The sequence below is a fragment of the Tursiops truncatus genome, chromosome 19 (genome assembly GCF_011762595.2).
Source record: "Tursiops truncatus isolate mTurTru1 chromosome 19, mTurTru1.mat.Y, whole genome shotgun sequence".
In the NCBI taxonomy this organism is placed as follows: Eukaryota; Metazoa; Chordata; class Mammalia; order Artiodactyla; family Delphinidae; genus Tursiops; species Tursiops truncatus.
The window spans coordinates 38,845,257-38,864,190 of record NC_047052.1 but is presented as its reverse complement, the minus strand read 5'-3'; the positions used below and the strand labels follow the sequence as shown (position 1 = coordinate 38,864,190).

Below are 18,934 nucleotides of genomic sequence, written 5' to 3'. Positions count from 1 at the left end.
CCACCACAACACTAGGGGACCCGGCTCCAACCTGGGGAGGAAAGTGGAAATTACCATGATCTGAGAAAGCTGAGCTGCCTCTCCTTGAGCCCCATCACTGGGAAGAGCTTACTGAGAAGGGGACATTGGTGCCAAACTCTGAAGGTGAGGGTGCAAGCTGGTGACCTATCTTACAGAGAAGTGCAAAGGCCCTGAGGCAGGAACTAAGGGACTCCTCATGAAGCTCCTGCGGAAAGGTCTTCCATCCATAGCCAGAAATCTAGCACCTGCAGCCTGGCTGCCACACTGTGGCTTCTGACCAGCTCACGTGTGCAGGGTACCTTTCCCAAAGAACCACAGGTTCCCTAGGGAAGGGTCCATGTTCCCCACTGCACTTGTCCCCTCTGTGCTACCTGTCACAGGGCAGGCATTGCAGGAGTAGGGTCACTCACTTATTTGTTCTGTCATTCAACCTCTCAAATAAATGTACCATGCCCCCGTAAGCTGCAGTTTACTGCAAGGTGCTCTTGTAGGCCCCGGGGTTCTACAGCAATTAAATAGATGGATAATATTACACCTTCACATTCTACTTGGTGGAAGACAGACAACACAGAAGGAAATGAACAACTGAACTGAACAAGATAATTTCAGAAGGTGTTAAGTCTATGGAGAAAATAAAGCAGGGGCATGAGGGATATTTCAGGCAGGGTAGTCACGCAATCTCTCTGAAGAGATCACATGATGCTAAGCCCCCAGTGACCACCTGGAGGAAGAACATTCCAGGTGGAGGGGGCAGTAGGTGCAGAGGTCCTGCGGCAGAAGCAAGCACTCTGCATTGGAGGAGCAGGAAGAAGGCAATGGGGTCGCAGGGTGGTGATAAGGGTGAAGATGGGCAAGGTGGGTCGGGTCCCATGGACCCTGGAGAGTGAGCAAGCTTGGCACGTAATTTTAGGAGACCCCTCTTTGCCCTGGGGTGACCCCATGAGAGAAGTGTTCCAGGACAGGGAGGGACAGTGGTGATGCCCAACTGCACCCAGGCTGAGAATAAAGACAGCAGCCCATCCCACTGCCACCTGTCCTCAGGGCTCCTCTGGGTGTCAGGGAGATTTGCAGGCACAGGTGAGGGTCCAGGTGAGGGCGCCTTGTCTTTAACCACATGCTGCACATGAGGCCCGTACACACTAAATATCCTTCACAACCCTAAGCTTTATTGATTCCTTGGGAAACAGACCACAATTATTTTTGAAAATAGATGGCATATTTGTCTATCCTCTGAAGCAGCTCACACTCCAATAGATAAAGTGTCAGGAGAAAAATCAAAGAAAATGGAGGTGTCCATATGTCAGAGAGAGTTTTTTTTGTATTGGCAATGTGCAAACAACTAGCAGAAAAGCTCACAAGAACCATGACCGAGAGACAAGACAGAGAGACCAAGAGAAGCCCTCACCTTGAGGGGCTCGGACAACGCCGTAACAGGGGAAATGACCACAGTGGTCCAGTGGCTTGGTTAAGAGCGTCTCGAGTTTTCTTTTGAGGAGACCCAGTGGAGAGCCACCCACCCTCCTCTCCATCTATCCAGTCCCAGGTGTAGGCACGTAACCCCAGCTGGGCTAGAAGCCAGCCTGCCTTCAAAGACCTCCTACGTGCCCTTGTATATTTAGAGTTTGAGCTGGGTTCTCATCATTTGCACCTGAAAGACCCCTGGTCCATGTGAGGATGTGGGAGGTGCTACTTCAGTGCAGCAGAAGGATGCCATCAGCAAAATGTCACAGGGCCTCGGACAAAGCATCATCATCCCAGGCCTGGACCATGGGAGATCCATGTCCACATGTCCATGTGTCATTCAGGGGGGTGAGTATGGAGTAAAGAACTGGGTCGTTAGGGTCGGTTCAGACCCACACAATGGTGCACGGATAGGCCCACAGAGGGTGGACCGAGGACAGGGGCATGGCAGCCCTGGGCCTCCTCCTTCGAGCTGTGCACCTGGATCCCTCACCTGTGTGTATCCTCAGGTGGACCTTTAGGTGATGGGATGTCCGGAAGGTTTTCCCACAGTACGGGCAGTCCTTCATGGCCGAGCCCAGGCTCCTGTCTCGAAGCAGTGCGGGCTGCTGGACGCCGGCAGATCTCCCAGCCTCCTCTCCAATGTCTGCAATGGAGGAGAAATATTCTCACATCACTTCAGCACATGTCAGAAGTTGTTCGCACCAAAACTGCCAACACCACACAAGGCTAAACGTGTCAATAGTACACCTGTCTATTTCATTCTTTCAATCTGACAGAATGCTGACAATTCACGTATTTTCTTGTTATTCTCTTAAATTATTTCATCTTTCCTATCATCATTTTAAGCAGCATATGGTACCTTTATATTGAACTGAATTAAACAAGAAAAGAAACAGCTGTGTCAGCAGCTGGTTTGATTTCTTCTTTTGCTTAGCTCCTATTAAACATTTTTTTTCAAAAGTTTAAAAATGTTGGTGGTTGTTGAGTCTGATTAATTTATAATATGGACTAGCTGGAGAGTTTGCTATAGGATCGAAATCACATTTGCATTATATCAGGCAACAAATGAAAAAAAAATGTGTCTCGGCTGAGTCCCCAAGACATGCAGACGTACAGCTATTTTGGGACAGGAAAGAAAATTATCCCAAACTGATCGTTTCTTCCTTGTAGAGTCTTGCCTCCATCGCTGGCTGGTGTAATCTCATGAAAGGGAGAAGAAAAAGTATGGAAATGCGGTTCCACAATTAGCCCATGATAAACATATAGTGACATATTCAAAGTCATGTGCAGAAACTCAGCTGCAAAACTCCCATAAACTTAGAGCACTGCAGTTAAATCTTTGTGCAGTGACCTGAGAACTTCCTCTGTAAAGTATCAATACAAATTTTCCTTCCTGCTGTTATTTGTTATGTAACCCAAACCATTAGAAAATGGAATAAAATTTACATACGGCTGCCTTCTGCACAGAAATGATGGGACATAATAGTAAATAAAACTGTGAAAATATCTAGTGGTTGGAGGATATGTTATTGCAACACCCGAGGCCTGACATCATGTTGTCAAAGAGGCGACATCAGGGGAGCAGGGCAGGAGCTGGGACTCTGCATCTCGAGAAGGGGAGGCAGGCAAGCCTTCTCCTCTGGCCTCCCCGCAGAGCTGGAGGCTGCCGCCTGGCACATAACCCAAGCTCCCGAGGCTGGCAGGGTCCTGGCCACAGCTTCCGGCCCACCCTCTAGGTCTCCTGGTAGATTTCACCATGAGAACAAGGGGACCTTCTGGGATAATAAGCAGACCTGTGAGTTCTGCAGAGAGCAAAAAAAAAACAAGATTTGTACCTTCCAAGCAATGGAAAATGCAAATTGCTTTTATTCTTCAACATCCGTTCCTGGTGTTCTCTGCTCACAGCCAAAAGGGACAGACTTACAGGCCATGAACAAGATGAAGGCAGTCGCACTTAATTCTTATTTGGATGTTTGCTCGGTGCAACCGTGGAAACCCTTTGGCTTCGAGCATCCTCTCTGAATTTGGACTGTGCACGATGGCATCATCACCCTAGAAATTTTCCTTGAAGGCTCACTTTTAATCCTATTCTCCACAACTCTTCTAACCATCCTTGGAAAAGCTGTTCAAAAGGTCTAACTGCCCAGCTTTTTTTTTTTCCTCGTAATTTTACACAGGGAGGGGGACACAGTTCATCCACATCTAGAACTCACTCGACCTGGCACTAGCTTTGTGGTTGTCCACATGACTGTGGAGAGACTACCAAAGATGGCTATTGGGCTGCTGATAAGGGATAACAGGCACAAGAGAGTGTTGCCAGGTCACGGCAAACAAATGTCCCACATGCAGTCCTAGCAGGAAGTCCCTGTCCGCAGGTCAAGTCCACCAGGGCTGCCACCACCTCTGTCTTAAAGAGCCAGTCTGTTGAGAGCCCAGGAGAACAATGGCCAGATGCCAGATGCCAATTCCAAGTCAACCGCATCCTAGTTATAAACAGCTGAGAGGCCATCTCTTACCCATCTCCCTCCACCACCCCCAAGCCACACCAACCCCAAACCTGTTGCATTTGCCCTCCCAGCATTACTCATTCCTTTTGTGGTATCATGAGGTCAGCTTAAAATAACAACGAGCCTGATTAAAATTCTGCCAAGTGCTCCCTGCAACAGGGTTAAGACACCCTATTTAAGGTAGGAGGCCATGAGCTGTCCATTTGAATGATGAGCAGAACTAAGTGTTGACTTCAGGACAGGAGTAGGCAGGTGTGGGTTTTTGATGTTGCATCCCTGCCTGTCCTCGTGTCCCACGGTCTGCAGCTGAGCACCTTCCCCAGATCCTACTCCGTCGGAGCCCCTGGGGAGCAGTCCAAGGCAGGGCTGTCCAACAGAAGAGAATAGAGAGTGTGGGGAACATATTTCCACTGCAGCTTTTGGTGAGCCCCGGCCCAGGGCACAATATAGATAAATAGACAGATAAGGCCGCTGCCCTGCGCTCCCGCCGGCTTTACAGAAGGTGAGGATGAGCTGTATCTCACTATATGTCACTCTAAGCAATGGCCTGTATCTGTTTTCCTTTTATCTTTCTATCTTGGATATGTGTGGCCCAATAAAAAGAATGAATTTGTAAGATAAACAGCTTTCTTTGCAGATTTAAGAGTCTAATTTTCACTTTACACAGAATGTTTTTTCTGTTTCTGTTTTGTTTTGTTTTGTTTTGTTTTTTTGGAGGGCCAGAAGGCCTATGGCGTTTACTCTTAGACTAATCCAACTAGAAAAACAAACTTGAGCAACGATGAAGGGGAATTGTGGGTGGTCCCAGGAAGTGCCCGGAGAGGCTGAAAGCCAAGTACAGTCAGTCAGTGATGGCAGAGGAAGGCCCGCTGAGCCGCACACTCACAGGGCCTGTGTGTGGGTCCCTGCCTACACCTGGACGGGTATCGAGGAACAAGGTGCGCTAAACCGAGCCCAGCCCCGCTGAGAGCTCAAGGGGCTCAGTCAGAGGGGAAGACGAGGCTGCTCTCCGATTCCTTCTCTACCCGCCCAGAGCGTAAAAGCACTAGCAGCTGTCCTTCTGCAAGGCTCCCCAGATGGAGTCCCGAGGCTCTGCCTGTGGCCACACACAGCTGGCCGGGGAAGAACCACGGGTCCTGCTTACGGACAGACCAGCCCTTCCCCAGCCCTTCCAGGAAACACACGACAGAAAGGAAGAAGCATCATAAAAATGACACCTGTGGTCCTTTGTCAGGCCGCTTTTGGATTGGTATGAGCTTTTAAAGAAATTTTCCTTTTCCTAAAATCTGCAGTATCTCTTCCCTCTGATCAGACACTTTCTCTAAATGTGTGGAGGACGCTGAAGGTGGGCGTGTGAACAGAGGTCGGCCTCAGCCCCACTGGCCGTTCCTCCTGCTTCTCTGTGAAAGGAGCGCTGCCAGCTCCTAGAGGCTGGGGTGTCCCTGAGAGTTGGGGCATCTGGCTACAGGCAACACAGCCTCAGACGGGGTGTGCTCTGGCTCTCATAGGATGGGGAAAGGGATGAGAAGTAACTCCTGGGACCCCTGTTTCTTTTCTTGACCCCACTAAATAATATGTGATCTATTCTTCAGGAATGGATGTCTTACATATGGTGGCAGCAAATAATATTCCAGAGGAACATAGACTATGCATGCAACCCTTCCCAAGTTTCAGCCTAGAACAGGTGAATTGTAGTAGGTATCAAAAACTCTGCAAGCTTTCTCCTGTTCCTACAAGCTGAGAGTGGTTAGATAAAAAAGAGGACATGGATCCAATCATTTCAAGTTTTGTTTCAAGAATTTAGGAGGTTTCTCAAAAAACTAAAACTAGAACTACTGTATGACCCAGCAATTGCATTCCTGGGTATATATCCAAAAGAAACAAAAACACTAATTGGAAAAGATACATGCACCCCAATGTTCATAGCAGCATTGTTTATAATTGCCAAGATATGGAAGCAACCTAAGCGTCCATCAACAGATGAATGGATAAAGAAGATGTGACACACACACACATATATATATAATGGAATACTACTCAGCCATAAAAAAGAATGAAATTTTGCCATTTGCAACAACATGGATGGACCTGGAGGGTATTATGCTAAGTGAAATAAGTCAGACAGAGAAAGACAAATACTGTATGTTATCACTTACATGAGGAATCTAAAAAATACAACAAACTACTGAATATAAAAGAAAAAGAAACAGACTCACAGTTATAAAGAACAAATCAGTGGTTACCAGTGGGGAGGGGAAGAGGGAAGGGCAATATAGGGGTAGGGAACTAAGAGGTGTAAACTATTAGGTATAAAATAAGCTACAAGGATATATTGTACAACACGGGGAATACAGCCAATGTTTTATAATCGCTATAAATGGAGCATAACATTTAAAAATTGTGAATCACTATACTGTACACCTTATATATGATATATATAACTTACATAATATTGTACTTCAACTATACTTCAATTAAAAAAAGATATATTATTTGGGGGTGGGGGACATCAGACAATTGACCTTCCTAATTTTGTCATCTCAAGGTCAGAAACCATGCCTCCTACATTTCCATTTGCTGCTTCTAAGCCTCTGAGTGTATAGCAAGGTTGGCCTAGGCCAAGGTGACATTAAGGTTCATTACCTTCCCTGAGAATTCACAGAGGGAGGGTAGGAGGGAGGTTCCATATCTGTGGGCTGAAGGAGGGGCCGGGGGACTAAAAATGGTCAAGGAGGGCTTCCCTGGTGGTGCAGTGGTTGAGAGTCCGCCTGCTGATGCACGGGACGTGGGTTCGTGCCCCGGTCCGGGAAGATCCCACATGCCGTGGAGCGGCTGGGCCTGTGAGCCATGGCCGCTGAGCCTGCGCGTCCGGAGCCTGTGCTCCGCAACGGGAGAGGCCACAACAGTGAGAAGCCCGCGTACCGCAAAAAAAAAAAAAAAAAAAAAAAGGTCATGGATCATCATATTGGAATCCTCATCAGCAACCGCCACAAACTGGCAGCCCTGGATAGACAAAGAATCAGATGCTTAGAAAGAAAGACAAATAACTTCTCAAACGTTAAAGCCTAGACACACATACAGTACCATCAGCAGCTGTCTGAATCCAGCCCTGAGACTGGCTATCTTGTACGCAAATATGATTTGAATCTATGGGTGTCTCCTTATATACTTAACCTCACTCACATATTGGTTTGGAATTTAAATACTTGGTTTATGAAATAATTTTGTATTTTAAGGGTAGATTTCCCCCCAGTTTATCTTTAAACACTGAGCTTCCTCGGTACCTCTTTAAAATTGTCTTGTTTGAAAGAAGGCTGCCTCAGGAGTCAGGAGGCAGAATCTTTTGCTTCTGGGTCCCCGGGGCCTGGCTGTCCTCAGGCAAATCCTTTCACCCCACCCCAGCTGGACTTACTGGCCCTTCCCCTCGGCTCCCTGTAATCCTGCGATGCTGGAAGAGCCCCAAGCCCACTGCAGGCTGTCTTCACCCTCTTTGTGGCCTTTCCTTCACCCACCCTAGCCCAATCTAAGCCAAATAAGCAACAGGGCTGGCTCTTAGAGATATGGGAGGAAACGACCATGAAAGGGATAGTACGTGCTCCTATGTATTCCACGAGAGCCTACTTTTCCCAACTGCCTTTGCGCTAAGTTGGGACCACTGACTAGTCCAGCCAATGGCTGGAAGCGATTCAGAGGAGAGACAGTGTGCCCCTTACTGTCTCCCTGTCCTCCCTGGCCACCCTACCCTTGCAACACAAAGGTTGAGGGGGCAGGATCGCAAAACAGACGATGCCTCGATGGCTGCGTCACCAGATGGAGGGGGGCTGACCCGAGCCAGACTGCGCATGAATGAGAAAAAAATCTTGGTTCTGTTAAGTCATGGAGATCGGAGAGCTGTCACAGTGGGAGGACTCAGGAGCTAAGAAGTGTGAACCTTCTACTGGTGAGGTCTTCCGGGTTTATACCCAATCCTCTAGGTAGTCTTATTAATTCACAGAATGAGACAGAGAACAAGGTCCAGAGAGACCAAAAGAGGCAGAGTGGGACCAAAGAGAAAAAGCAAAGAGAGGTTTCTTTTTAAATTGTGCACATACTCTCAGTGCTCACCTCATCCTGCCGAGCAGCTTTACCCTTCATGTGCCCAAAAGTACATTTTGGAAAGATTTTTATTAAAAGAAAATTGCAATGATGACGTTGATGATGATGATAAGCCCGTGCGGGGAATGGAGAGTATCCCAGCAACCTCAGATGGGTAAGGGAGCTGTCTGCATACCTGGGCATTTACTACTTTATGACATAAAAGGCCACGGTATTTTAATTTCTATGGAACTCCTACTATAACAGTAAACACGTTTTCCCAGATGAGTCGTGCAGTTCATTCTAAAAGTCTGTCTTGTGCAAAGAGCATCTCAAAAGCACAGATCTCCCTTCATTAATGAAGGAAAAAACAATTTGTGGAGTCTAAAGTGTGACCATGACACCAAAAAATCACATCTTTATTAATATCTTTGCCCACATATACCGGTGTTTTAAGATCTATTCAGGGGAGGAAAAGTAATACCTTGGAGGAAAAATCCAGAGGAATGTATAGTTCCTCTTAAAAGCTTAACACTTTCCCTTATTTTAAAAACTGTAAAATAAAGACTCAAAACAATGATTACTGTGGTGGAGGTTCCTGATGAAGAGTTCCTTTTATTTTTAAAAGTGATTTTAAATTAATGGTATGCATAAAAATGATAACATTACTGTAAACAATTGTACTTAACTCTTGGAACACATCAGTCATGCCTTGGGTCCATATTAATTTGGTGTCTCTGTTGTTTCATCAAAGTTCTCTGGTTTATGATGGCCATATATAGTAATGTTAAACAGTTAAGCATTAATATGGATTGGCAAAAGTATTTGTTTAAATAGAGAGCTATTTTAGAAAAGGATGACCACTTGTGAAAAGGCAACAGCCAGCTTCCCTGTGGGTTCTTAGGACCGGGGACCAGGCTGGGCTCACTGGCAAGGCCCGAGCTCGTGACAGATCTCAGGGAGCAGAGGTGAATGTCCTCCATCATCACCTTCCTCACCTCTGACACAAACTCAAAACTGTGTAGAGCTCCATTTGCTGTTAGCAAGATAGGATTTCTAGAATTGGGGAAATAGGTCACTAAAAGGCTAAAATTTGGAGAAAAAAATATAAGATACTAGGATCTCAAATAGCTTCTCTAAAGCAACATTTTGATGAGTTAAGTGAAAATGAATCAGAAACATATGGATTAAATTTCCCTTAAAATACACAAGGGCTTCAAAATCAAGCACTGTGGGCCAAATGTGTTTCTGGTTTTACCAAACCCAGAGAGCCCTTTCTTAACTGTCAGGGGAGTGTTCCGAACAACCGTCCCCCCAACCCCATCCGCTGGTGACTGGGCCACCCATGGGGTCTCTTCCCTTTGGCATTGTGTGATGTTGCCCTTGACAACATCCTCTGTAATCCTTGGGTTGCCAGCTCTCCCAAGGCCCTCAGGGCCAGCTGTGGGTAGGCACTTTTAGTCCACAGCCTGGGAACTGTGACCATGGACGCAGCAGGCAGGATTTGGGACTCACAGAATCAACCTTTGACAAGACATCTGGTGTGATGGGTCTCTTTGGGTTCTGCACACCCCTCTCTTCCCTCTGGCCTGGTGGGCAGGGATCCATCCCAGAAACTGTTCAGGTGAACCAGGGCAGAGCAGCATCACCTATGAACTGGCCTGGGTGACAAGAACCAGGCAGGAGGATAAGTCTGGAGAGGGACGGCCCAGGGGGCTGCCATCTCCTGGGAAAAGCCCGGTTATGTGCAGGGGAGGGAAGGCCACTGGCTCCATTGCTCTTTAGAATAACCCCCAGCACCTGTGGTCTCCAACCCCCACCTAAGTGGCCCTCGCTGCTGCTCTGACCTCATCCCAACTCCTGACTCTACTCCAGTCCTCCATCTTTCTGTTTTCCTCAAGCCTTCCTGGCTGGTACCCAACTTAGGACTTTGTTCCTGATGCCTCATCCACCTGGAATTCTCTTCCCCCAGAATTCACACGGACACTCTCACTCAGGCTTTAGTCCACAGGCCCTTTCTGGGAGAGGCGTCTCTGACCATACTGTCTGAAGGAATTCTCCCTGACTCCAGGTTCCAGGGGCGCTCTTTCTCTGGTTGGTCCTTCAAGCAAACCGTCTATCACCTACTGCAAATGCTAACTGACCTATGTATTTGTCTGCTTACCACCTGTCTCCCCCCAGACACAAGCTCCACGCAAACAGGGACTATTAATTACTGTTTGCTGTTATACCCCCAGCACGTGGTAGGCACTCAGCTCATAGCAGGTGCTCCATACCGTACATACTTTAAAAAACTGTACATACTTTTTTCAAAATAAATAAAAGAATCAGAGGAGGCAAGCAAACTGAAATTCAGAGGCTAAGATCAGCTCCTGACTACAAGAGGGAAGCTGTTTTGAGTAGCCTGGGAGGAACTGGCCCCGGGTACCAGCAAAATACCAGAAATGCCCCAAAGTGCTCAGCACAGACCATCAGGGGCTGGAGTGTGATAACAGCAGGGGGGAAGGAGGTCAGGGATGCCTGGGGAGGCTTCCTGAAGGAGGTGGTCTCGGGGTGTCTCCCGGGTCTCTCTCCATCCAGGTAGAAGGAACCACACACGCACTCTAATCAGCAAGGTCACAAGTGAGCTTTTGAGAAGATGGGGGCGTGTCGTTGAGGAAACCTTCCACTATTTCATCTGCCCACTCCTTGGCTTAAAAGGAAGATGTCATTGCGTTGGAAGAAATAGCCTCCCATATGCATAAAGAAACATTAATCAATAGAAAAGTATAACAAGACAGATACTTTAAAAGTAACCCATGCCCCAATTACTACTGTAATTATTGCAAAATATTTGTTTTGCTTTCCCTTCTTCGTAATTTAAATTACATGTTCCTTTCTTTAAAAAAAAAAAACAAAACTATAGACTACAGAAGCCTCTACTTTCAGTAAAGCATAAATTCCCAAAAGATTTCTACATAATTTATTTTCTTAAAAGAACTATAGCTTTTAAGATCCTCTTAAGGTAATTTACAGCCCCCTCATTTATGGGTGGGGAGGGGGCTGGGGGGAAGATTGGAGGAGATCTCTTTGACTGTCGGGTATGTTTCAGGAATTCTTACTTAAATGACACTGAGAACAAGCTGGACCAATCATTTTAAAATGCACTTAGTCAGTCGCCATAACTTGTGGGGCTGAGTTTTCTTTGGGGAATGGTGCACACTGAAAGGAGAAGGGATGATTTGGAGATAACGCTTCCCCCTGGAGACATGTTTTGCCATATTCTTTTTTAAACAAAGAAGACATCTTAAGCACCTTGCAATATCTTTCATTTAATCGTTGGCAGAAGGCAAGTCCCTGATGAACACTGGCCTGTGTCTTTCTCTTTAACCAGCTGAGTGATCCAAGCTTTTAATATAGCCGTTCCAATTATTGTAAAAGTCATCTAGTACCTTATAACCACAAATATTGACAGTTTATTGCACAACACATTCCTGACATTTGAAGGTCACACCATACATAATACATACTCTTTTATAAAAGTGTCTGGAACAAAAAGATACATGATAAGCAATTACCTCTCCCGGCTTGTATGTATGTACAGTTCGGGGCTGACTAGAGGTTGCATGGGAGGCGCAGGCACCATTTTAAATAATCTATTAAGGCAGCATGGAGGCATTCATGATGGATAATTATGAAATGGCTCGTGGACACACTGCAGTCAGATTGGCTGGCCGGGCCGTGGGGTCTGGGCAATTCTCCTTGTCCGAGTTCGGGTCACAGTGCCACTCCGCCATGGAGAGCCCTGCCTCACTTCACAATCGGATTTTCCCCCAAAGCCACTAAGCATAACAGAGTCACAATATGTTCTTGTTTTTCAGATTGGTCTGTATGTGGCTGAAAGGAATTTAAAAAATCCACCAGGCCTGGTTCAGACGCGCCCCACCCCCAGCCTGCTGAGGTGCCCCAGAGGGGCACTGACCACAGCTCTCATCACACACACAGCCACCCAGCCGTCCCAGGGTTGTAGCATCCACGGAGACCACAGGAGTATGTGGCTGTCAGGCACAGGTGCAAACCAGAATGGGAAGAGTGGACCAAAAAACTCTCCTGATACTGAGGCCATGCGACATCTCCCGAGAACACTCTGAGAAGGGAGGCACCGCTCACTGCCCCTTATTCCATTCCCACTTGTCCTTCCAGCTTACGTCTGACAGAAAGGTTCCAATCACAGATTAAGTGGAACAGATTTGCGATCAAAGGCTTCAGGTTAAAACCAAGTTCCAACAATTCTTAGGAGTGTAATCCTGGGCAAATTACATAACCTCTCTGAGGTTCATTCAGCTTCCTTATCTGCAAAATGGGGATAGTCATAACAATTCATTTAGCACGGTGCCTGGTGCAGGATATGCTCCAATTAATAGTAGCTTTTAACATGAATATTGCCAAAGGGACCCCTGCAAGCAAGGATGGCTTGGGGAGGGAGGGCAGAGGCTTGTGGCTTTAGTGCTCTCCCCACTCCACGAGCCCCAAGCGATGGGGCCTGACACCTGCACAAGGTCTAGAATGAGAAGGCCTGCTCCCTTCCTGAAAAGTCCGGGTTGGAGCAGTTTCTCCAAAGCTCTGAAAACCCAGGCAATTCTCCCAAGTTAACAGTGAAAAACAATTCAGGCTGCAATTGAGCTTCATGTAGATGACAATCTTTAATCACAGATGAAGCGGCAGGTCATTAGAATCTACACCAAAAAAACCCTCTCAAACGATACTAATGGCTGCAGTTTGGAAAAAATTATATATATATATATATATATATATATATATATATATATATGTATGTATGTATAACCACAAATATATATATATATTAGAACTGTATTAAAATAAATAATCAGCAAACTCTCAAGATAATCAAAAGCCCTTCCAAGAGTAATTCTATTTTGATTTCCAGAGTGAACACCCTAAAATTTAAGACATGGGACCAAAATGATTTCTATAAAGATGACGTGTTTATTAGTATTAAATCCCAGGAAAGAGGGCTTCCTTATAAAGAACACATTTTTGCATCTGAAAGCATGCATATTAGGATGTGTGTGTTTCTTTAAGAAGCTATTCTGTTGTAGAGGGTAGCGGGTAAGACAGGGCACCACGTGAGCTGGAGGTTGCTATGGTAAATATGCATTTTTTATTGAAGAGTAAACAGTGGCAGAAAACAAGTGTCAGTTGCCAGCTCTGAAGTTACTGCCATTTTTGAGCCGCACTGACTTATCCAGCCCTTTTAATTTGAGAACCTTTATCAGATGGATACTATCAATGGATCAAGACTTAAATGTTTTTGAATAAATGCTGAAACTTTCAATACCTTGTAGTAATAAATATTCTAGTTGACATATAAAAATTAGCAAAAAAAAAAAAAAAAAATTCTACCCAGCTCTGCTCATCACAGCACAAAGATTTTTCTGGAGCTCTTTTTCCTGTTGGTAGATCTCCAAAGGACAAAACCTTCGGACTTGGCTCAGGCCACAAAGCAGAGAAAGGAGCCAAGGAGACAGCCGAGGTTACCCCACTGACCATTGTCTTGGTACCTGTTGGCAAAACAAAGCTAGAGCCGATGCCCTGGGGAATGGCCCTCCCCATCCAGCAGTCCAGTGTCTGTGTCCTGGCAAGGCTGACGCCACCCCAGGCTGCTGGTAGGGCAGTGGACTTTAGCCAATACAACTGTGACACGTTCAGCGAAGATTTTGCTGTTTCCCCCCCACCGGTAGAGATTGGTTTGACGGCAACTTTGCTTTCTTTTTTCTTTTCTTTTTTTTTTTTTTTAACATCTTTATGGGAGTATAATTGCTTTACAATAGTGTGTTAGTTTCTGCTGTATAACAAAGTGAACCAGCCATACATATACATATATCCCCATATCTCCTCCCTCTTGCGTCTCCCGCCCACCCTCCCTATCCCACCCCTCTAGGTGGTCACAAAGCACCTAGATGATCTCCCTGTGCTACGTGGCTGCTTCCCACTAGCTCTCTATTTTACATTTGGTAGTGTATATATGTCCATGCCACTCTCTCACTTTGTCCCAGCTTACCCTTCCCCCTCCCTGTGTCCTCAAGTCCCATAAAAAGAAACAAAATTGAGTTATTTGTAGTGAGGTGGATGGACCTAGAGACTGTCATACAGCGTGAAGTAAGTCAAAAAGAGAAAAACAAATTTTGCTTTCTGATAACCACAGGAGTGACCTTTCTCAACTACAGATGAGGCTGTGTTATAAACCTCAGATAACTCCCGGTCATGTTCACATCCTGAGTGGGCCCTCAACTAGCTCCTCGGGCCAGGTGAAGAGTCTGGATTTTGTTCTTCTCCTTCTAGCCAGCAACTGGCAGAGGACCAGCCTGCGAGTCCTCCTCCACATGTGGCACCTAGTAGGCATCCAACCATCACTCAACCAACACATGCATGAATGAATGATGCGTGAATGAATGAACTGACCCCTGGGGACTAGCCTCCTGGGTAGCAGCTTCTAACAGGAAGGTCAAGTCTGCTCATTCTTCCTTTTTTTTTTTTTTTTTTTTTGCGGTACGCGGGCCTCTCACCGCCGCGGCCTCTCTCGTTGCGGAGCGCAGGCTCCGGACGTGCAGGCTCAGCGGCCATGGCCCACGGGCCCAGCCGCTCCGCGGCATGTGGGATCCTCCCGGACCAGGGCACGAACCCGTGTCCCCTGCATCAGCAGGCAGACTCTCAACCACTGCGCCACCAGGGAAGCCCCTGCTCATTCTTCCTTTGATCACAGATAAAAGTATCTAAAAGGTAACTTTCCAGGTGCTAGAAATCCCATAGACTAGTCCAAAGGAATCTTGACCAGGGACAAGCAAAATGAGTGTGTTCTCCAAGGAGCCCCCAGGGAAGGAGGGAGCACGAATAAACTGCCTTGTTTGTGGAGGGACGGGTGGTGGGAGCAGAGCAAATTGTCCCCACGGCCCCCAGCCATGCGCAAAGACTGCTGAGCAGAAGGGGTCACCTCAAAACACCAAGATGTGTTCGATGCCAAGATCTGAGTTAAAATTTAAACTCTGTGATCCTGAGCAAACCACTAAAGCTTCATGAACTTTAGCACCATTATTTGTATAACTGGATAATAATTGGATAATAGTACAGAGGAATCTGAGTGTTTCCTAAGATAGGCTGTTTGCAAGGCCTTAATATACCTTAAATCCTGCACTGGTATCACAGCAGAGTGGGAAAGTCACTGGCTTCGAGATGGCCAGCTTTGGGTTCCAACCTGGCCCTGCGACTTCAGAGCTATGTCTTTGTAAATGCTTCTCCTAACCTTGTCCAGACTCCAAACACTGTCAGTAAAGTGGAAATAACGGTGCTACTTTGCAATCCCTTGTGAAAACCAAATGAGATAATATGAGGAAAGGGCATCTGATAGATTTCCAACTGACAGTTCCCCTGACCTACCCAGGTCTGTAATACTCACCACACAGATGACCAGGATAAACCAGAGGTGATGACTCATATAATGGCATCATCATAGGAGCCCTGCCTACGGTCAGCCCCCTCCCCCAGTACATTCCAAGTAGGAGTCACATTGCCATGCTGGGAAGATCAATTCCAGTGTGCAAAGTGACACCAGCCTCTGTGGTGGGAAACCCACGAACAAGGCTCCACTCACACCCACGTGTTCTAACCCCGACGTTACAGTTTATTTGGCACCTGCCCCCAAGGCACCTCCCAGACAAGACACACTTACTCCAAACATCTCTTTGAGGTGAGTAACTAGGGGGCAACGAGGAAGACCTGGGGGAAGGTGTTAGACCAGGATGACAGGGAGAGAGACGAGCATTCACCATTTGGGGCAGCTCGGGCCTCTCCATCCTGTGCTCCGTCCACGAGATGGCTGGCGTTAAAGGGCGACAGGCTGGCTGCCTCTAATCATCTCTGCAGAGCACCCCATCTGCCCAGACATACAGTCACTGGGCCCCTCAGTCCTGCACCCCAGAGGCCCTCTGACCAGAAAATGCCCTGACCCAAATACTGAGAAAGAATTTTAGAGCCATCCTTCAGGCACTGGGCAGTGACTGGGAACTGTGATGTGATGTGAGCTGGGAGCTTTCCTCGACAGTGCTTCAGGGGGCCACGCGCTCCCACCCCCGCCTGCTCTGCATCTGTCCAGGGCATTCCTCGAACATCTAAAAGTCCCAAGGAAGCCCTTCTGGCCCTCCAGAAAGAGAGAGATTGGAACTTTCTCCCTGATGGACATCGGAATCTCAGTACATTCTGGTCCCTCTTCCTGAAACACGAACCCCAAACACCACCTCCAACTTGCCTGGTTGATCCCACCATTCTTGAGGGTTCAGCTCCAATGCTGTTTCCTTGGGAGACATTCTTGGACTTCCAGACTGTCAGGTCAGCCCCGATTACCCCAGAACGTAACCTTCATGACACGTATCAGAGGTTGTACTTACCATATGTGTGTGTGATACCTGCTTAATTTCTATCTCTCCCAGTAGCTTGTCTACTCTGTAAAAGCTGGGATGGATGGGGTCTATTTTTCTCAATCTTATGTCCCTAAAACATCCTGGCACAGAGTAGGTGCTCAGTAAACACTGGTGACTGACTGACTGATGGATACATGAATGAATGAATGAACGAATGGTGCTGGGGAGGCTGGGCGGTCATTCCATGTAGTGTAACCAAAGGAGGCCACCTTCTTCTTTTAAGACCTTCATTCTCCTCCACTGACCTTCCCTGGTAACACTGAGTCCAGGGCTTGTGCTGTGAGGGGAGAGGCTGCAGCCAGCTCTCCTGGGAGGTAAGGGGATTTTGAGTGTTGCTCTGCAGAACTGACGGCTCTCAAGAGCCCCAGCCCAGATTCTGGGGTGGGGGCAGCAGGTGGGCATGATCTGGACAGACAGAACCTCGGGGTGCGAGGGAGAGGCTGAGTGGGTGCTGGCCGAGGACCGGTGCTGGTGGACAGAGCAGAGCCCAGGCCCCAGGGCAGCACATCAGGATGTTGTTCTGTTTGGTTCTTCTACTGAATGTCTGGCCCTGAGGAAGAGTCTGCCCAGACATATGTTCTTGGGGGCATCTCGCCACACGGGTGCTCTGCGTGCACCGCCAGAATGAGGACTACTCTGGCTTCCCATCTGTGTGAGGCTTATTGCATGCTCCTTTCCCTCAGCCTGCAGCTCCCGAGCCTCTGGCCATTCTCACCGCCCCCCATCGCTCCACCTCTGCCCCCTCCCCAGCTCACCTCTAGCTGTGCGCCACCCAGTGTTTACTGCTTGTGCCCACTACCCCAGCAAGTCTTCGGTCCGCCTGGTTTACCGTGGCCTCCCCAGCCTCTAGCAGGGTGCCTGGCACTTCATATTTTTAAGTAACTACAACAATTTAGCGAGGTGACACCACTTTGCTAGATTAGATCGTGGTGACTTTTTCTAATAAGGAAAATCGCTTTCTCCGTTCCCTTTGGAAGCTCTTCCACACTAATACTCAAAGCAGTGCTGCATTCACAACACATATAGTCTTACAATGCTAATTTCTATCCCATAACCGCGAGAGACGACTAAATGTTGCAAAGTTATTCAAAACTCCTGCCCCTTATCCTCTGACTTCTCCTTAGGGGAAAATTGCACAGGAATACATTTCCTCATCTGTATGTTAAAGCACGGTTATAATCCACCTATCATGATTGCAATTTTGGGAATCAAAACGGAGATCCAAAACAGCAGTGTGATCTACATTTTAGCCACATATTTTATAATAAATTAAGCCAAAGAAAGAGTTCTGCATTAACTCTCACTCTATTCCTTTAATACCCTATAAGAATATTGAAGCCACCCTCCATAAGAGCCCTGGTCTTCCCTGCATGCTGCCCAGGGCTGCCATGTTGCCACTGTCTCACCACCTGGAAGGCACAGTCACAGAGCCAGTTCAGAGCATTGACTAAAGCAGGCTTTGCAACACAGGTTCAAGGCCACAGAGAGGCTGCCAGCCATCCCTGGCCAAGGGCAAGCAGAAGCCTCTGGAAAGGAGCAGGTAGTGCGGGCAGCATACTGATGGAAAGTTCCTAGCCCGATGTTTGTGGACACTGGCTCGGGACTTGGACCAAGGAGGCAGAGGGGACACAAGTTTCCATTACCTTAATGACCTAGCCCATGTCCTTTTCCAGGCCTGGGCCTCTGTTTCCACTTCTGTAGCATGTCGGGGTAGCCATCTAATGGAGATCTCAAACGTTCATTACACAGGGTTTTCATTGCTAAATTTGTTTTTAACATTTACAAATTCGGGGCATTTCACACATCATCTTGCTTTCCAGCTTCTCCTGAGAAACTGTGCTTTCACAACGCTGGGTCCAGGGTCCCAGGGAGCAGCGGCTGTTGGGTTGGGCAGAGGGGGCTTCTTCCTCCCCAGGCCCCTCCCTCAGCCTCGCCACCTGGCTGCCCCCACCCGGCAGGCATAGCTCCCTCTCTGAATTTGCCATCTCTGCCGAGATGGTCCCGGACACCCTTTCCACCTCTAAAGACAGCCTCAATAACCTCAGTTGAGCAGATAAGGCAGAAGCCTCCAGACTAATTCTCATAATTATGACGGGTCTATTATTTCAAAGCCAGCGATGATTGTGGGGTCAGGTGCTCAGAGGAAGAGGGAGAGAAACATACTTTAAGTGATAGAAAATATCCTTTGATTCTTTGCTATGATACCAAATTGCATCCAGAAATGCTGAAACATGCACTCACAACCTTAGTCAAATTTCAGAGAGGCCTTGGCGGGAAGGACAGCGATCAGAGAGGAGTGGCCGGAGAGCCACATGCTTGAAAGACCCCGTCCAGGACTCACTGCTGGTCTGAGCAAAGGGACACGGACACACACACACACACACACACACACAC

General features: G+C 47.4%; 1 protein-coding gene across 1 annotated transcript in view; it reads right to left on the bottom strand.

Moving 5' to 3' along the window:
* The window catches only part of ZNF536 (zinc finger protein 536), a 282,164-nt gene that overhangs the window by 20,386 nt on the left and 242,844 nt on the right, over window positions 1-18,934 (bottom strand). The window contains exon 5 of the mRNA XM_073795738.1: window positions 1,976-2,128. Coding sequence (XP_073651839.1) covers window positions 1,976-2,128 — 153 coding nt within the window. The remainder of the gene's footprint in view (window positions 1-1,975; window positions 2,129-18,934) is intronic.